At 39.0% G+C, this 16,824-nt stretch overlaps 1 protein-coding gene across 1 annotated transcript in view; it reads right to left on the minus strand.

Annotated features, from left to right (window-relative positions):
- Positions 1 to 16,824, minus strand: part of LOC127453878 (metal regulatory transcription factor 1-like) — a 63,095-nt gene that overhangs the window by 13,067 nt on the left and 33,204 nt on the right. The window contains exons 4-8 of the mRNA XM_051720624.1: positions 4,936 to 5,067; positions 2,419 to 2,492; positions 921 to 1,048; positions 589 to 666; positions 403 to 505 (exon numbers count right to left, since the gene is read on the minus strand). Of these exons, the coding sequence (XP_051576584.1) occupies positions 403 to 505; positions 589 to 666; positions 921 to 1,048; positions 2,419 to 2,492; positions 4,936 to 5,067 (515 nt within the window). The remainder of the gene's footprint in view (positions 1 to 402; positions 506 to 588; positions 667 to 920; positions 1,049 to 2,418; positions 2,493 to 4,935; positions 5,068 to 16,824) is intronic.

The following is a 16,824-nucleotide window of genomic DNA, read 5'->3' on the forward strand; positions in this document are numbered from 1 at the left end:
CATGTGTTCTGCATTGTGGATGTGTTATAGTCTCACCCCTTCATTTCTGTCTGTATATGTTCTGCATTGTAGCTGAATTATGGATTTTATTTGACAAATTCCCCCCCAAATTTGCTCTGTGTTATAGTCTCACCCATTCACCCACGCTTTTTTGTCACATGGCCTAAACTCATTGAATCTAGTTCAATTTTATTTTATATGTTTATATGGCAAATGTAGGAAAAGTAACCAAGCCTCGAGCCACTCAGATGAAGTATACCAATTTTATTAAAGAAACTAAATTGATATTGGTCAAAAAAGACCAAAGAGTGCACAAGGGTTAAAACTTTAACATATATATTTTTTCAAAAGACATTGCATAGCAGCGACAACACCGATACATTTCAGTATTGGCATACTCACCGGTAGGTTTTGGATCATCTTGGCTGACACTGTTTTCTGGACTTTGGAACATCAGCTCAAATATCCGTATGGGAGTGACGCTGTTCAGATCCAAATTCTGAGACTGAAACATGACAGTGTGTTGAGATGCACTCGTATATGAGACCCAACTGAACACTGATCTGTGTAAACGAGGATGAAACTCACGTTGTTGTTGTTCTCCTGGAGTTCAGAGTCTGTGGAAATGAGGCTCAAATCACTGAGGCATAGCGAGTGATTTGCATCCTGCAACGTAAAGAAAATAAAAATGGGATTGATTAAAAGCCCTGTCAAAAAGCAGTAAAAACAGAGGCCTTTGACATGGGTTGGGCCCTGTGACTTCCATGATGCGGAAAATGTGGACCGAATCGCAATACTTGTTACATTTTTTACAATATTCACAGTGTAAACATTTTAATATAATAAAGCAGCCACATGGGGCCTGTGATAATGGAAATGCGAGTGTGTGATTGTCTGTATGGTGGTGAGGAGCAGTGTACCTCTGAGAGTGGGTGACTCACTGTGAAGAATGCCCCTTTATCATGACCACGAATGTGACTCTTCAGACTGTATGGAGAGCTGAAGGTCTTCTCACAGCCATCACTCGGACAGAAGAATGGCTTCTCTCCTGGTACAGAGAATGAGAGAAGTGCTGAAGAGAAGGGGTTTCCATCATAAACATGTAAACTCTTGTATCATGAAAAGGGAAAACATTTGTGTGACGAGGTGGAGGGCATGGCCGGACCGTGAGGGTGCACGGCCAGCGCTGAATCGGCTGATCAGCGGGAGAGCAAGATAAAGGGGACCCAGAGACGCCAGTTCGAGAGAGAGAGAGAGACGCACGCAGCTGCGTTGTGTGTGTTTGTTTGTTTGTTTTATGTTGAGTTTTTTTTAAACTATGTTTAATGTTCAGCCGGTTCCCGCCTCCTTGCCTGTCCTTTATCTGTTACAGTGGTGCTGAAACCCAGGAGGGAGGAGGGATGCGCTGTCATGGAGTCCTTGCTGCTGCCATCCGCCAGGGGAGCAGCCGCGGCTGTCTGCCTGGGGATGGAGGGGTCACTGCTGGCCGCCGAGAGCCAGAGGAATTGTTGCTGTCCGCCGAAAAAGGGGAGGAGTAGTTCCGTCCGCCAGGGGCCAGAGGACTCGCTGCCGTCCGCCGGGGGAGGAGCGAGCTGGCGGAGGAGTGGTTGAGGACCGGGTGACAGCGTGTCCGGGAACCGGCAAGCAAGTTGTTCTCTCTCTCTCTCGAACTGGTGTCTCCGGCTCCGGCAAGCTGTTGAGAACAAGAGTTTTTATGGAATGCTGTATTACAGTGGCAAAAAAAAAGTATGTGTACCCTTTGGAATTACCTGCATTTACTAGAGGTCGACCGATATATCGGTTTTGCCGATTAACAGATTTCTGGAACTATCGGTTATCGGCAAAAATCCACACCTCTCGAACTGGTGTCTCCGGCTCCCCTTTATGTCGCTCTCCCACTAATCAGCTGATTCAATGCCAGCCGTGCACCCTCACGGCCCGGCCACGCCCTCCTCGTCACAATTTGTTTGTAGTGCATGACCAGCCAAATACTGCTCACTTTATCTCAGCAACTTTCACAGGTGGAATATATTAATAATGGCTGGCTGAGACTGAGAACTTGTGCTGCTGTGTGCATCCACACTACTAGGTGTCAGTATAAGTTCAGCTAGACAAAACAGCTGAACAAGGATATTGAGTGCACCTTTAAGGGAACAGTAGCAAAAACAGCCTGTTTAATTGTAATGGTCATCAAGAGGGTGGGAAATGGGCATGAAAAACGAAATTACGACCGTGACTTTAAGTGGTCTTCAGGAGAAAAATATGATACTAAAGTGTAGAATATGGTCCCTTTAGGACATTAAAGAAGTTGTGAAACTTTCAATTAATTATATCAGTTTAATGGAAATACAACTTGATTTCCTTTGTACAACTGCATATTGCAGTCTTTTATAACACAATCTGTGCTCATTGACTTACCAGTGTGTGTCCGTACATGTGTTTTCAGGTGATGACTAGCAGCGAAAGCCTTACCACAGCCATCATGATCACACCTACAGACACAAACACAACTTAACTGTCAGTCTGACCAGTACAGCATCTCTTCATTACACAACTAGCAAACCAAACATACCATGCTTAAGAGTAAATGATCTGGTCAAATATGGGGTCATACTATAGATATCAAAGCTGTTGAGAACAAGAGTTTTTATGGAATGCTGTATTACAGTGGCAAGAAAAAGTATGTGTACCCTTTGGAATTACCTGCATTTACTAGAGGTCGACCGATATATCGGGTTTGCCGATTAATTGGCATCGATAACAGATTTCTGGAACTATTGGTTATTGGCAAAAATCCACACCAATAGTTTTTCCCCACTGCGTCCGGTGCTGGAGCGGCTGGGAAGGGTCCGCTGTCGTTATACAGTATGAGAGTGGCCTCTAGAGGCGAAATAAAAACTATCACTTCACTGATGCCTTGTGGTGTTTGTTTTAACACGTGAGACTACACTCTGCATGGAGCGGAACACTTCATATGCGGATTTAAAACATAAACGAAAAGGTATGTATACAGTACACTACAGTACACGTTGTCATATCATTATAAAGTAATTAGTTTGTTGACTAGATGCTGCATTAGTAGAGAACAGCAGTATGTTTGCCGACAAGGCTGAGAGGATGCTGACTTTAAAGCTAACCTTAAGCTGACAAAAATACACTCAAGTCCTACCTAGATGTTTAAATGTCATGATTGTTACCATCTATTACCATCTACTTGCATTAGTTTATATCCAGCTGGTCACGTTCATGCATTCATTAGCCAGCTAAGTTGCATATTTAAAGCTAGTGATATGAGAAAGCAAATTACTATCTTCATGCAGCCGAGAGAAACGTATAAACAAATCAGAAACGCATCTGATTTCAAATAAAAAAAAATTATCCTCACTGTAATAAGATGACTTCAGATCGATCACATTCTTGCACTAAAAAAGGCCTGACACAGCGCAACAAATACAGTTTAACAGAAAGCAGGTGTCTCAATATACTTTAAAGCTCTTTTTAATTAGACACTTTTTAATTAAAAACAGCACTCCTGCATGAGACGCTGAATAAACAAAAACAAAGGGAAACAAAGACGTTTGTCTAGCGCATGTTTACATAGAAAAACAAATGGATGGTTGCAAAAGCGTTTGGTGTGAACAGCCCCTTACAGTTGTTGGAAGTCTTTGGCCATTGCGTCTTGCTCCCTTATAAGCATTTCTCAGATTAAGCAATGAGTTGTTTAAATGCTTTGTCAGGAAAGATGTTCAACTTGGAAATGTGCACGTTCGGTTCCAGTCTGTTGTGTTCCGTCTGTTTGAACAGCCCCTGGCCTGGGCTCATAGTCTGAGCCGCTTCACCACCGAGTTCAGCCGAATACCACTGCTATCTGTGAATATTGCTACTCTACATACAACCGTACGGAATAAAAAACAATGTGGTATTTCGCTGTGATTATGAAGCTTGAGTCTGGAGTAGTAGGGATCAGTGCAAGTGTAACACCATGTGAACTGTCTATTGAAGTGTTTCCCCCCTCATTTTACTTTTGACTTAACATTTAAGAATATGGACTGACTAAAACTTTTTATTTATTTATTTTATGCACAGTAGTTGAAAATGAAATGCTCTTTTTTAACAGCCAAAATAGGAATGTTCTATGCAATAATATAACATTGCTGAATGGTTTATGTATTTATTGCACCCTCTTGTGGACTAAAGAAACAACGTCAATTTAAAAATCAGTTGACTTTAAAATTAGAATATTAGTTAATATATATTAATATTTATATATTTATTTCATTTAAAAAAGTACAATACATTTTCATGGTTCAGTCAGTACTGTTTATTTTTGTAATAAAGTTCAGCACTATTTTACATTATTTTTTCATTCATTATCAATTTTAAAAACTATCGGTTGATTAATCAGTTATTGGCAGGTACTACACAACTTAGTTATTGGTAAAATCCACTATCGGTCGACCTCTAGCATTTACATTAATGATCAATAATCTGTTTAAACTAATAACGCACAAATTATTGTATTGTTTTGGTACATATTATATACATCATTCAAACATTCACAGTGTATCTTGGAAAAAGTATTTGAACCCCTAGGCTAATGACATTAACAAAAGCTAATTAGAGTCAGGAGTTAGCAAACCTGGCATCCAATTAATGAAATAAATTGGAGGTGCGGGATAGAGCTACTTTGGCTTATAAAAAGCACACAAAATTTTTTAGTTTGCTATTTACAAGAAGCATCTGCTGGGGTGGACCATGCCTTGCAAAATAGAGATTTTGGTGCAGAAAATACACATTTCAGCTTTAAGTGCATTATGTGAATTATGCTTTCTCAGAATTTTTCACTATGATGTTTATTAACTATATAAAGTGACTCTAAGCTCAGGAAAGATGCTATATAACTGAAAGCAATCATGACTATCATGTGACGCTCACCGGAATGGTTTTTCTCCCGTGTGTGTGCGGATGTGCTTCCTCAGGTCACTGAGTGTAGTGAAGTATTTAGTGCACCCCTCTGATTCACAATTAAACGTCTTCCCAGTGTGCAGCCTCTGGTGTGCTTTCAGTCTAAAAACAGAGAAACACAATAATCATGCACTCATCAGCATTTAACAGTTGCTTTTATGTGATTAGCTCAGTAAAAATAAAACAAAAAAAAACTCATCCAAGATGGCAGACAAGTTGAGAGAAATGAATTAAATATATTTATATTTCCGACTACAATGCGAAGTATCAATAAAAATAGTTACATCTTTGGATTATTTCACCCAATATGTGTGTCTATTTGCAAGTAATGCGATAAAACTATCAAACCATTTCATTTGATGAGTCTATTTAATTTCATTTAATATTCTATTAATATTTAACTTTATGAATAAATGTGTGTGCTCAATAGCATATTAGTATATGGTGTGGTATCAAAATTGGCATTGAGAATCTTACAATTTTACTCCATTGGTATTGATAGGGATGGAATCGTAAGAAATTATTCATATCCGGTTTCTCTAAACGATTCTGGTTTCTTAACGGTTCCATTAGCGGTTCTTTAAGTACATTTGAGGAAGAAATATTTTGAAATAAGAAATGCAATACTTGTTGGATTTATTGCCCTTGGCAGCCTGCAAAGATGAAATGATTAACAGAACAGATTCTTGCAAAAGGTGTGTTTAAACAGAATTTTTATGTTAATATATTTTATGAATTCATTATTTTTTATAAAATACCACTAATTGGACGCCATGCGAAGGGCAGACGTGTGAGAGACAGCTCTGTGCATTATTTTCATGATATAATCCGGTGAAATTCGATACACCCAGTTACACATTTGCTGTTTGAGGTAAACATGGCAAAGAAGTCAAAATCCTCAGGCTCTGGAGACATTAAAAGACACTTATGGGTTCAAGATGAAAGCCCAGACAGGCCTGTGGACCGGGGACTCGATTTGGATGGCGCGGCGGGACAAGAAATCCAGCGTCAACTGTCCAACATGTCTGTGATTTTGACGAAGGTACTTGCGGACTTGGAGGATCTCACTGTAATACGTCGATTGATTACGGCGATGGAGAAAAACATTCTCTGAGTTAGTCACAAGAGTGACAGATGTTGAAAAACAAATAGATTATTTGGAGTCATCAGAGAGGGAATTAGCCGCTAACCCACCCACGACCAAAGTTGATTTAGAACGTGTTCTTGAAAAGCTTGAAGATCTTGAGAATAGAAGCCACAGGAATAACGTTCGAATTGTTGGAATTCCTGAGCATGAGGAGGGCAGAGATATGGTGAAATTCCTAGACGAGCTTTTCCCAAGTCTGCTCGACATAACAGGCCATAATCTGGAAATCGAGCGAGCTCACAGAGTCCCAGCTCACAGATCTGCTGAGGGAGAAAGGCCCCGATCGATTCTGGCCAAATTTTTGAGATCATCCGATAAAGATCTCGTGTTGCGCCAGGGGAGGAGCAAAGGAAAGATTTCTTGGAAAAATTACAATATTTTCTTGTTCCCGGACTTTGTGAACTCGACGAGAGAAACGTGATCGGTTTAAGGAATGCAAGAAACTCTTACATCAGCGGAAGGTCACTTTTGCTCTGATGTTTCCGGCCAGACTGAGAATAAACACCAAGGACGGCAGCAAAGTATTTACATGTCCCAATCAGGCAATGTCTTTTATTGAAACAATGGGTGAGTAACCACTGGGTGTTTTTCTTGTGAGTTGACTGACTCACTGTACATACTCTGGCTTTCGAAGGAAGCTGGGTGCCATTTTTGTTTCTTTTTGCATTGGCTCCACTGAGCGGCTGGAGTTTGTTTTGTTTTGTGGATTAACACTTTTCCGTAAAGAAACTTTTGCATTGTCGGAAGATCACTTTTACAATGAACGGATGACCGTAAAATATCTACATGCCCACACAAAGGATGTCTTTTATAAAGTTGGCGGACTGTGTAAATCATGAGATATACTTTTATGTGGCCTCCGAGTGAATTGACTCTTGACCATCCGAGGAACCAGGATGCGTGTTTCGTTTCCTTTTGTGCTGGTTCCGCCTAGCAGTTGGAGCTTGATTTGTTAAATAACACTACTTCGGGACAGTTAAGGATGAATCTGTCAGTTCCTTGTGCTTATGCCTCCTGTTGGCTGGAGTATGATTTGTGGAGTATTTCCGTGGGACATTGGAATGATTACGTCATCTGCTGCACTCATCAGCTGGCTCACTGCAGATTCGTTTGTCTGTCCGAGGAAACTGAACGGCTTTATATCGGCTGGAATTTGTTTTGTGAAGAAACACACCTTTGAGACAGTTCTGTGAATGAGTCTACACGTTCTTTGTGTTTATTCTGCCTATTGGCTGAGGTTTGTTTTACAAAATATTTGATGTTATGTAATTTTGCCTTACAAATGTGTGAGGCAAAACTGAGCAATCCGATGGCAAAGTTGTTACGGGGGCTCTCGTAGGCATACATGGACTCTTTGAGTTTAGAGGGACTGTCGCCGGTTGGCGCTTTCGTGCGCAGGGTTAATGCGCACGGTTTTCTTTTTTCTGTTTGTTTTGTTCGGGGGGAAGTTCGGGGTTTTATTGTTGCATTAATGTTGAAATGTGATCTTCATAATTTTGTTTTTGGCACACAATTTATATTTTCTACTATATCAAAATGTCAAATGTTAATATGAGTGGATTGTCTCTCTCCTCATGGAATGTAAATGGGTTGGGGCACCCCATAAAAAGAAGGAAGGTTATTTATTTTCTTAAGCGTAAGAAATATGATAGTGTTTCCTCAAGAAATGCATCTTTTTTTGGGAGGAGACTTTAATCTTTTGATGGACTCAGTCCTTGATCATAGTGAAGCAAAAGTGTGTAAGCCCCCTAGAGCAACATTGATGCTTCACAGGATGTGTAAAAATCTTGGTCTTACGGATATTTGGAGACTTCTGAACCCATCTGGTAGAGACTATCAATTTTTTCATCAGTCCATAAGATTTATTCTAGAATAGATTTCCTTTTTATATCCAAATCCCTCATTTCATCTGTTGTCGATTGCTCAATCGGAAACATTTTAGTCTCGGATCACGCCCTGGTGAGTTTAGAGGTGTTGCCACATATAGAGAAAAAGAAATCATATAGTTGGTGCCTAAATGTATCCCTTTTGCAAAATCCTGATTTCCAACAAATGTTAAAGACTGAAATCAGTGTTTATATGGAGGCCAATTGGTCCTCAGTATCCTCTGTGGGCGTGGCTTGGGAGGCACTTAAGGTGGTTTTTAGGGGTCGGATCATACAGTATGCCTCATTCATTAAAAAATCCAAAGCAAGAGAACTCGTGGAGTTGGAAGGAAATATTAAAACTGCAGAGGCAGAGCTGAAGCGCCTTATGTCATCTGATGGCCTCAGAGAATTGACCCGATTGAAATATAGATATAATACTATTTTGTCGCAGAAGGTGGAGTTTTGGTTTTTCAGGGCAAGACAGTCATACTTTGAGTCGGGTGACAAAGCAGGGAAGCTTTTGGCTAGATATATAAAACAGAGAGAGTCTCTTTCTATCATTCCCTCAGTGAAATCTGCTGGTGGTGAAATTTTTACCTCGGCCATTGATATTAATAATGCTTTTAAAGAATTCTATCTTGATCTTTATAGTTCCACGTCTTCGTCTACTGATGAAGATATTAGAAACTTTGTGGAACCATTAGATCTTCCTAAACTGACGATTGAGCAAAAAAACTCTCTTGATTCTGAGATAACCTTGGAGGAGCTTGACGAGATAATTAAGCCCCTACCTACTGGCGAGGCTCCGGGGACAGATGGTTTTGCCGCAGAATTTTTTAGATCCTATACTACAGAACTGGCTCCACTTTTGATAGAAGTTTATACTGAATCATTAAAGAATGGAAAGCTTCCTCCAACCATGACACAAGCCCGGATCAGTCTGATTCTTAAAAAGGACAAAGATCCAAGCGAGTATAAAAGTTACTGTCCAATCTCCCTGATCCAGCTAGATGTAAAAATGTTGTCAAAGATTTTGGCTAACCGATTAAGTAAAGTTATGACATCTCTTATACATATAGATCAGTTGGGGTTTATTCGGGGTCGCAGCTCTTCTGATAACATCAGGCGTCTCATCAATATCATGTGGTCAGTAGCGAATGATCAGTCTCCGGTCGCTGCCATCTCACTTGACGCTGAAAAGGTGTTTGATGTTGTAGAATGGGATTATATTTTTAAGGTTTTGGAAATATATGGGTTCGGGAGTACATTTATTGGTTGGATTAAGTTACCTTATAGACATCCTGTAGCAGCGGTACAAACAAATGGATTCATTTCAGATTATTTTACTCTGGATAGGGGCACTCGGCAGGGTTGCCCTCTTTCCCCATTATTGTTCTGTCTTGCCCTGGAACCATTAGCAGCCACGATAAGAAAGGAGGATTATTTTCCAGGGGTGGTTGCGGGAGGTTTGGCGCATAAACTTTTGCTTTACGCAGATTATATTTTATTATTTGTCTTTGAACCTACTAGATCTATGCCTCGTCTCCACAGAATTATTAATTCCTTTTCCAATTTCTCAGGAAACAAAGTCAATTGGTCTAAATCCGAAGCTTTGGCTCTGACAGCATACTGTCCAGTAATGGCTTTCTAGCCAGGCGCCTTCCAGCGGCCCAAACAGGGCATTAAGTATTAGGGGATTTTATTCCCAGCAAATTTGTCTGATTTAGTTAGTGTTAATTTTGACCCTTTAATAAAAAGGTTTTTGAGCGATGTGGGCAGGTAGGCTTCATTACATTTATCAATGATTGGGAAGATTAATGTTATTAAAATGTATTGTATTGAATTGTATTCCAAAATTTAACTACTTCAAATCAAATCAAATCAAATCAAATCACTTTATTGTCACACAGCCATATACACAAGTGCAATGGTGTGTGAAATTCCTGGGTGCAGTTCCGATCAACATAGCAGTCGTGACAGTGATGAGACATATACCAATTTACAATAACATCAAATTAACACAACACAATTTAAACATCTGTTATACGCATAATTACACTCAACAATATACAAATAATAACATACACTGTACAGTATACAATACGCGTTTTTTTTTTTTTTCACTATATAGATACACATAATTCAATAAAAAAAAAAAAAAAAATATATATATATATATATATATATATATATATATATATATATATACATACATAATGTACAGTATTGTACTGCATTGACATTCAGGCTGTCGGTTGATAGTCAGTTGTTAAGAGAGAACATAATATAATAATAATAATATAATTTATAATAGTCCGGTGTGAGATATAAGAGTAAGGGTAATAAAGTGCAGTGCTGATGTATTTTGATCGTGGGAGATCAAGAGTTCAAAAGTCTGATTGCTTGGGGGAAGAAGCTGTCATGGAGTCGGCTGGTGTGGGTCCTGATGCTGCGATACCACCTACCTGATGGTAGCAGTGAGAACAGCACATGGCTCGGGTGGCTGGAGTCTCTGATGATCCTCCGAGCTTTTTTCACACACCGCCTTGTATATATTTCCTGGAGGGAGGGAAGCTCACCTCCGATGATGTGTCTGGCAGTTCACACCACTTGCTACAATCTCTCCCTATAGATGTCCCCTCTCTTATTTCAAGCAATCTGATAGCATAGCGAAGTCCTTCATTTGGAATGGTAAACGTCCCAGATTACATTTTAATAAATTACATAGGCCGATAGACATAGGTGGGCTAGGCCTACCCAAGATTTTGTTTTATTATTATGCATTCAGTCTCAGACATTTGGCTCATTGGTCGCATCCACCTGAGAGAGCCCCTCCCTGGTTTGTTATTGAACAATTCGCCATTACAAAGCTTATCTATCAAACTAATCGGAAAAGTTAAGTTACACCCCGTTATTTCACATTCACACTCGGTATGGACTAAAGTGTCCAGATTGTTTAAATTGGACACCTACTTAAATGTTGCCTCGAGCATATGGCAGAACCCATGATTGTGTATTGGCAAGTCCCCTTTCTGCTGGCCAGAGTGGATTGTGAGGGGGGCTGCTACACTCGATGACCTATATGAAAGTGGAGTGTTGAGATCGTTTGAAAACTTGGTCCACCATTTTGGGATCCCCAGACCTCAGTTTTATAGGTATTTACAACCGCACCACCTGCTTTGTACTATTTTTGGGAGTAGCACACACCCCCCTAAGGAGGCAGATGCTTTGGGAGAGGTGATTGCGGCTTTTGGAAAAGGTCATGAGGCATTAGTGTACTACTCCCTGTTAATTCAGAGTCTGGGGGACGGAGCCTTAACTTATCTCAAGAGAGTATGGGAGAAAAATTTCAACTTGGCATTGGAGGAAGGAGTGTGGGCTAAGATTCTTAAAAACGTTAAGTCTGCATCTAGAGATAGATTTTATTGGACCCCCTCTAGACTGTATAGGCTTGGTCTTAAAGACACACCCACCTGCTGGAGATGCCAATCGGAGGATGGAGACATGGCCCATGTTTTTTGGTGGTGTGTCGAGATCCAGAAATTCTGGTCGAAGGTTCAGAAATTAGTGTGCGACGTGGTGGGCACTCGGGTTTCATTTTGCCCCAGACTTTGTGTTCTGGGCAATGGGGCGGTCATCGATGTGGGGGATGGCCATATAGAGAACTGGGTTCTGACCTGTGTGATGATCGCCAGGCAGGTTATTTTGAGGGGTTGGAGGTCAGCTAGTGCGCCCCCATATCCGGAGTGGTGCACGGAGGTGGGAAGGATGGCAGCTTATGAGGTTGTGTCATCGGGAAGACGGGGTGGCTTGGATATGTTTATATGGAAATGGGGCAGGTATTTGGAGTTTTTGGAGGACTCTCGGGTGGGGTGTGGCGAGAGTAGTGTAATATAGTTAGTATGATTATTATGTGTGTGTATGTATGTGTATGTGTGTATGTATGTTTGTATATGTAGGTGTATATATATATATATATATATATATATATATATATATATATATATAAAATGTCTGTTTGATTTTTATTTCTAGATATTTATGTTTGACAACAGGGTTGTTTTTTGGGGGGGCGGGGCTGGGGAGGGGGAGGGGGGTTGTGGGGTTTAAATGTTGATTTTATATATGTTTTGCATTTCATTGTTATTGTATGATTTAATAAAAAAAAAAAAAAAAAATTACTGTACAACAAAACTCATAGGGCCTCATTCATGAAACGTTCGTAAATATTTAAGTAAATTGGGAGTAATTTACATGTAAAATTGAGCTACATGAAAACTTTCCTCTGGATTCACGAATGCTTCGTACCACCCAGATTTGTTAGTAAAATGTGTGGATGTTAGTGTATTCCAAACATACGTAAATGGAGCGTGCGTGCACATTCATTCACATTTATCTTTATCCATGCCCATGAAAATGCCATACACGTTAATAAATGAGAATAAGCTTTTAAAGGAATGTTCCGGGTTCAATACAAGTTAAGCTCAATCGACAGCATTTGTGGCAGAATGTTGATTACCACAAAAAATTATTATGACTCGTTCCTCTTTAAAAAAAAATAAATAAAAAAAAAAGCAAAAATCTAGGTTACAGTGAGGCACTTACAAAGGGGGACAATGAATGGGTACAATGAAAGTGAATGGGGACAATTTTTGGAGGGTTTAAACAGAAATGTGAAGCTTATAATTTTATAAAAGCACTTGCATTAATTATTTTAAAACTCATGTATTATTTTATCAGTAAAATTGTTTACATTTTCATTTTTACAGTTGTTTTAGTGGTTCAGGGTTTATTGACATTGCATCGTCATGGCAACGAAGTTGTAAAATTGGCTATAACTTTACACAGAAAAGGTTAGTAAGCAATTTTATCACACTAAAATCATGTTAACATGCATATCCTTTTTTTTTTTTTTTTTTAAAGAAAAGGAGGAAAGAAATTCAAAATGTATTTTTGTGGTAATCAACATTATGCCACAAATGCTGTCAATTGAGCTTAACTTGTATTGATCCCGGAACATTCTTTTAACATCTATGCAAACAGTAATAACTGCAAGTTATTTTCCTGCCAAGCTGGCTTTTTCCAAGCGCAGGATAATCACCTCAGGTGAGTCAGGTCCCATCTTTCACCGTACCATGTTGACGTTAATTTTGATCATCAAAAATGTATGCTTTTTACTAAGTAGCCTAGAAAATGACTATTTTAGGCTAGGTATGCAAATTATTTTCACCATGCTGATCAAGAAGGCTATTTTCAACGATGTGCCAACTGCATCAATGGGTTAAACCCTTTTATTCTGTGTGCATGTCATGTTTAGAGCAATACATTAGGATTATTGTATTTCTCACAGGCCTATATGTTTTACATCTTAACTGTTATTTGTTGATGTTCTTAACCCAACAGCTGTCATATTAGATCATAGCTAATGCATGTCGTGAAATATGAAAAAAAAATTCTCTCTCGTAGATTTGGCTTACCTGTGAATTATTTTCAACAATGTCCTCACTGTTTTAATACAGTGCTGTGAAAAAGTATTTGCCCCCATCCTGATTTCTTCTGTTTTTGTATATATCTCATACTAAATTGTTTCAAAAATTCAGACAAAATATAACATAAAACAAAGGCAATCTGAGTAAACACAAAATACAGTTTTTAAATGATAATGTTATTTATTGAAGCAAAAAAGTTATCCAATACCAACTGGGCCTGTGTGAAAAAGTATATGCCCCCTTAGTTACTAAATCTCCAAATCTATGAAACTGCATTCATAATGGTGTTCAACTGGACTTGACACACCCAGACCTGATATCTGCCAGTCCTGTTCAATCAAATCAACACCTAAATAGAACTTTTCCAGCAGCATGAAGTTGGCTAAAAGTCTCACCCAGTAGCACACTATGCCAAGGTCAAAGAAATCCCAGAAATGATGAGGATAAAGGTGATTGAAATACATCAGTCTGGGAAGGGTTACAAAGCTATTTCAAAGGATCTGAAGGATCTCTGAAGGATCTCCAAAGAACCACAGTGAGAGCCATTATTTCCAATATAGAACACCTGGCACAGTAGTGAACCTTCCCAGAAGTGGCCAACCTTCCAAAATTCCTCCAAGAGCACAGCGACGACTCATCCAGGAAGTCACAAAAAAGCCAAGGATAACATCCAAGGAACTGCAAGCCTCTCTTTTGCATCAGTAAATGTCACTGTTCATGACTTCACTATCAGAAAAACACTGGCCAAAAATGGCATCCATGGAAGTGTGGCGAGGCGAAAACCACTGCTTACTCAGAAGAACATAAAGACTCGTCTGAATTTTGCCAAAACACACCGTGATGATCCTCAAACCTTTTGGGAGAATGTTCTGTGGACTGATGAGTCAAAAGTGGAACTGTTTGGAAATCAGGGGTCCCGTTACATCTGGCATAAATCAAACACAGAATTCCACAAAAAGAACATCATACCTACGGTCAAGCATGATGGTGGTAGTGTGATAGTGTGGGGATGCTTTGCTGCTTCAGGGCCAGGGCGACTTGCAATAATTGAGGGAAACATGAATTCTACCAGAAAATCCTAAAGGAAGCGTCCGGTCATCAGTCCATGAGTTGAAGCTCAAGTGCAACTGGATTATGCAGCAAAACAATGATCCAATGCATAGGAGTAAGTCCACCTCTGAATGGCTCAAAAGAAGCAAAATTATAGTTTTGGAGAGGCCTAGTCAAAGTCCTGACTTGAACCCGATTGAGATGCTGTGGCAGGAACTTAAACGGGCAGTTCATGCTCGAACCCTCCAATGTGGCTGCAGAACTGCTTTAGTTCAAAGAAGAGTGGGCCAAAATTCCACCACAGCATTGTGAAAGACTAATCTCCAGTTATAGGAAGCATCTGGTTGCAGTTGTTGCTGCTAAAGGTGGCACAACCAGCTATTATGTTTAAGGGGGTAGTTCGTTTTTCACATGGGTGATATAGGCGTTGGATAACTTTTTTGCTTCAATAAAAAAAATTATATATATATATATATATTTGAAAATTGTATTCTGTGTTTACTTAGGTTGTCTTTGTTAATGTTATATCTTGTTTGAAGATCTAAAAAATAATAAATACAATTTAGTATGAAAAATACACAAAAATAGAAGAAATCCAGAAATACTTTTTCACATCACTGTAGGTTAAGTAACTTTTACTTGTTGATTTCAGAACAAGCTATTAGGGTTGCTCTATTGGTCCTGGACCATTTATTCATTTGTTTTCAATAAATATACCTCTATTCCCTAACATTGATTCATTAAATGCGTATCATGTTCTACATATAATGTAGCCAACAATGATGATAATTCAGGTCAAGCACGTCACAGATAAATGCCTCTTTTTCAGCTGAATTTAGCATCGGATTTGGCTGTTGGAATTAATTTAAATGGGTCGAATAAACACAATGTTTTTTGACTGTTTTCTTGGGGTTGCTTTGTTTTAAGAGTAGTCGACTCCAAACTTTTCATTTAAATGTCAGTGAAATTAGTTGTTCCACACATCCCTAATTTCCACCACCATTAACCTTCTCTGGTTCAGAGAAGTACATTGCCTATATAGACAGTACTCAGCAAGGAAGCACACTAGGTTTTGAAACAGAGCTGCTATTTTGTAAAAACAAAAAAAAAAAGGTTTTACTAATACAACAACAACATTTAATAAATTGACAGACCAAACTAGCTTGCAAGCAACCACTTTCCTAATGTCCCATACAGTGCACCCTGAGCAATGACTACATGAATCGAGTTCATAAGTAGCAGTGCAGTGACAGGAAGTGGATGGTGTCAGATTGGTGGCTTCAGGCTAATAGCCACATGAGCAAAATTTTACAGCACAAGCCTCTGAGACACACAAACTTTCTGTTCAACACAATGCCATTACTGTCTCAGAAAATAATATATTTTAAAGTGGCGTCTCACAAGCCAACTCAAAAGAACTGACATTTTTGGACTGGGTTTCACACCTACCTAATGTTTTAACTGAAATCTCATCATAGCAAAGCTTACACAGCAAGATGAGCAACAAAATGAGCATACAAATATATGACTGGGTAAAAATATTGATTTTCTGATGCATTGCGATCTTCATTTGAACGATCTCGATATTGATTCTTATATCCCAAGATCAATCTTCTAGTCTATGCGCAATCCTCTACTACAATGAGAGGAAATCACTTGCATTTGCAACCAAATTTCATGCTATTCGACTAAAGTCTACGATTAGCCACTGGCTGATAAATGTTCAGATTTCACTCACCATTGATTGAGTAGTAGAGTGGGGAAAAGTTCAGCACCGAGATCTTTTTACTCCGTGAGTGAAAGATTGGTTTGACTCGTTCTGTGTAATGTGTGTCCAAAGACGAGATCCACTCAATCCATTTGTCATTGAATAATGTCTCTTTTAATACCCTTTCTGTTCTTTACAGTCAGTTGTTGATCAAAAACAACATAAACATTTAATTCTACTCACACATAGTACGGACGAGATAAAGAAGTCGCACTTGTTAATATGCGCTCATTTACAGTTGCTCTTTACAGAAATGGCGCGTTTTTTTTTTTTTAGAGAGAAAGTACCGGTTTTTAGCATATGTTCAACAGATCAATCTGAAAACTTGTAAATTGCAAATTACGCATGTAAACAATAGACATGTAACAAAAATATTATATGCTATATAATATCATATTTATTGATGTAATACATGGATTTGTTAATTAATAAAAAGCTCAAATGTGACCAAAATGATGAAAAACTAATCAAATATAATAAGTCAAATTCATATTTTCGTAATGTACCTAGTTAGAAGGTCCCCTGTATAACTAACAG

Source organism: Myxocyprinus asiaticus, chromosome 16 (genome assembly GCF_019703515.2).
Source record: "Myxocyprinus asiaticus isolate MX2 ecotype Aquarium Trade chromosome 16, UBuf_Myxa_2, whole genome shotgun sequence".
Taxonomy (NCBI): domain Eukaryota; kingdom Metazoa; phylum Chordata; class Actinopteri; order Cypriniformes; family Catostomidae; genus Myxocyprinus; species Myxocyprinus asiaticus.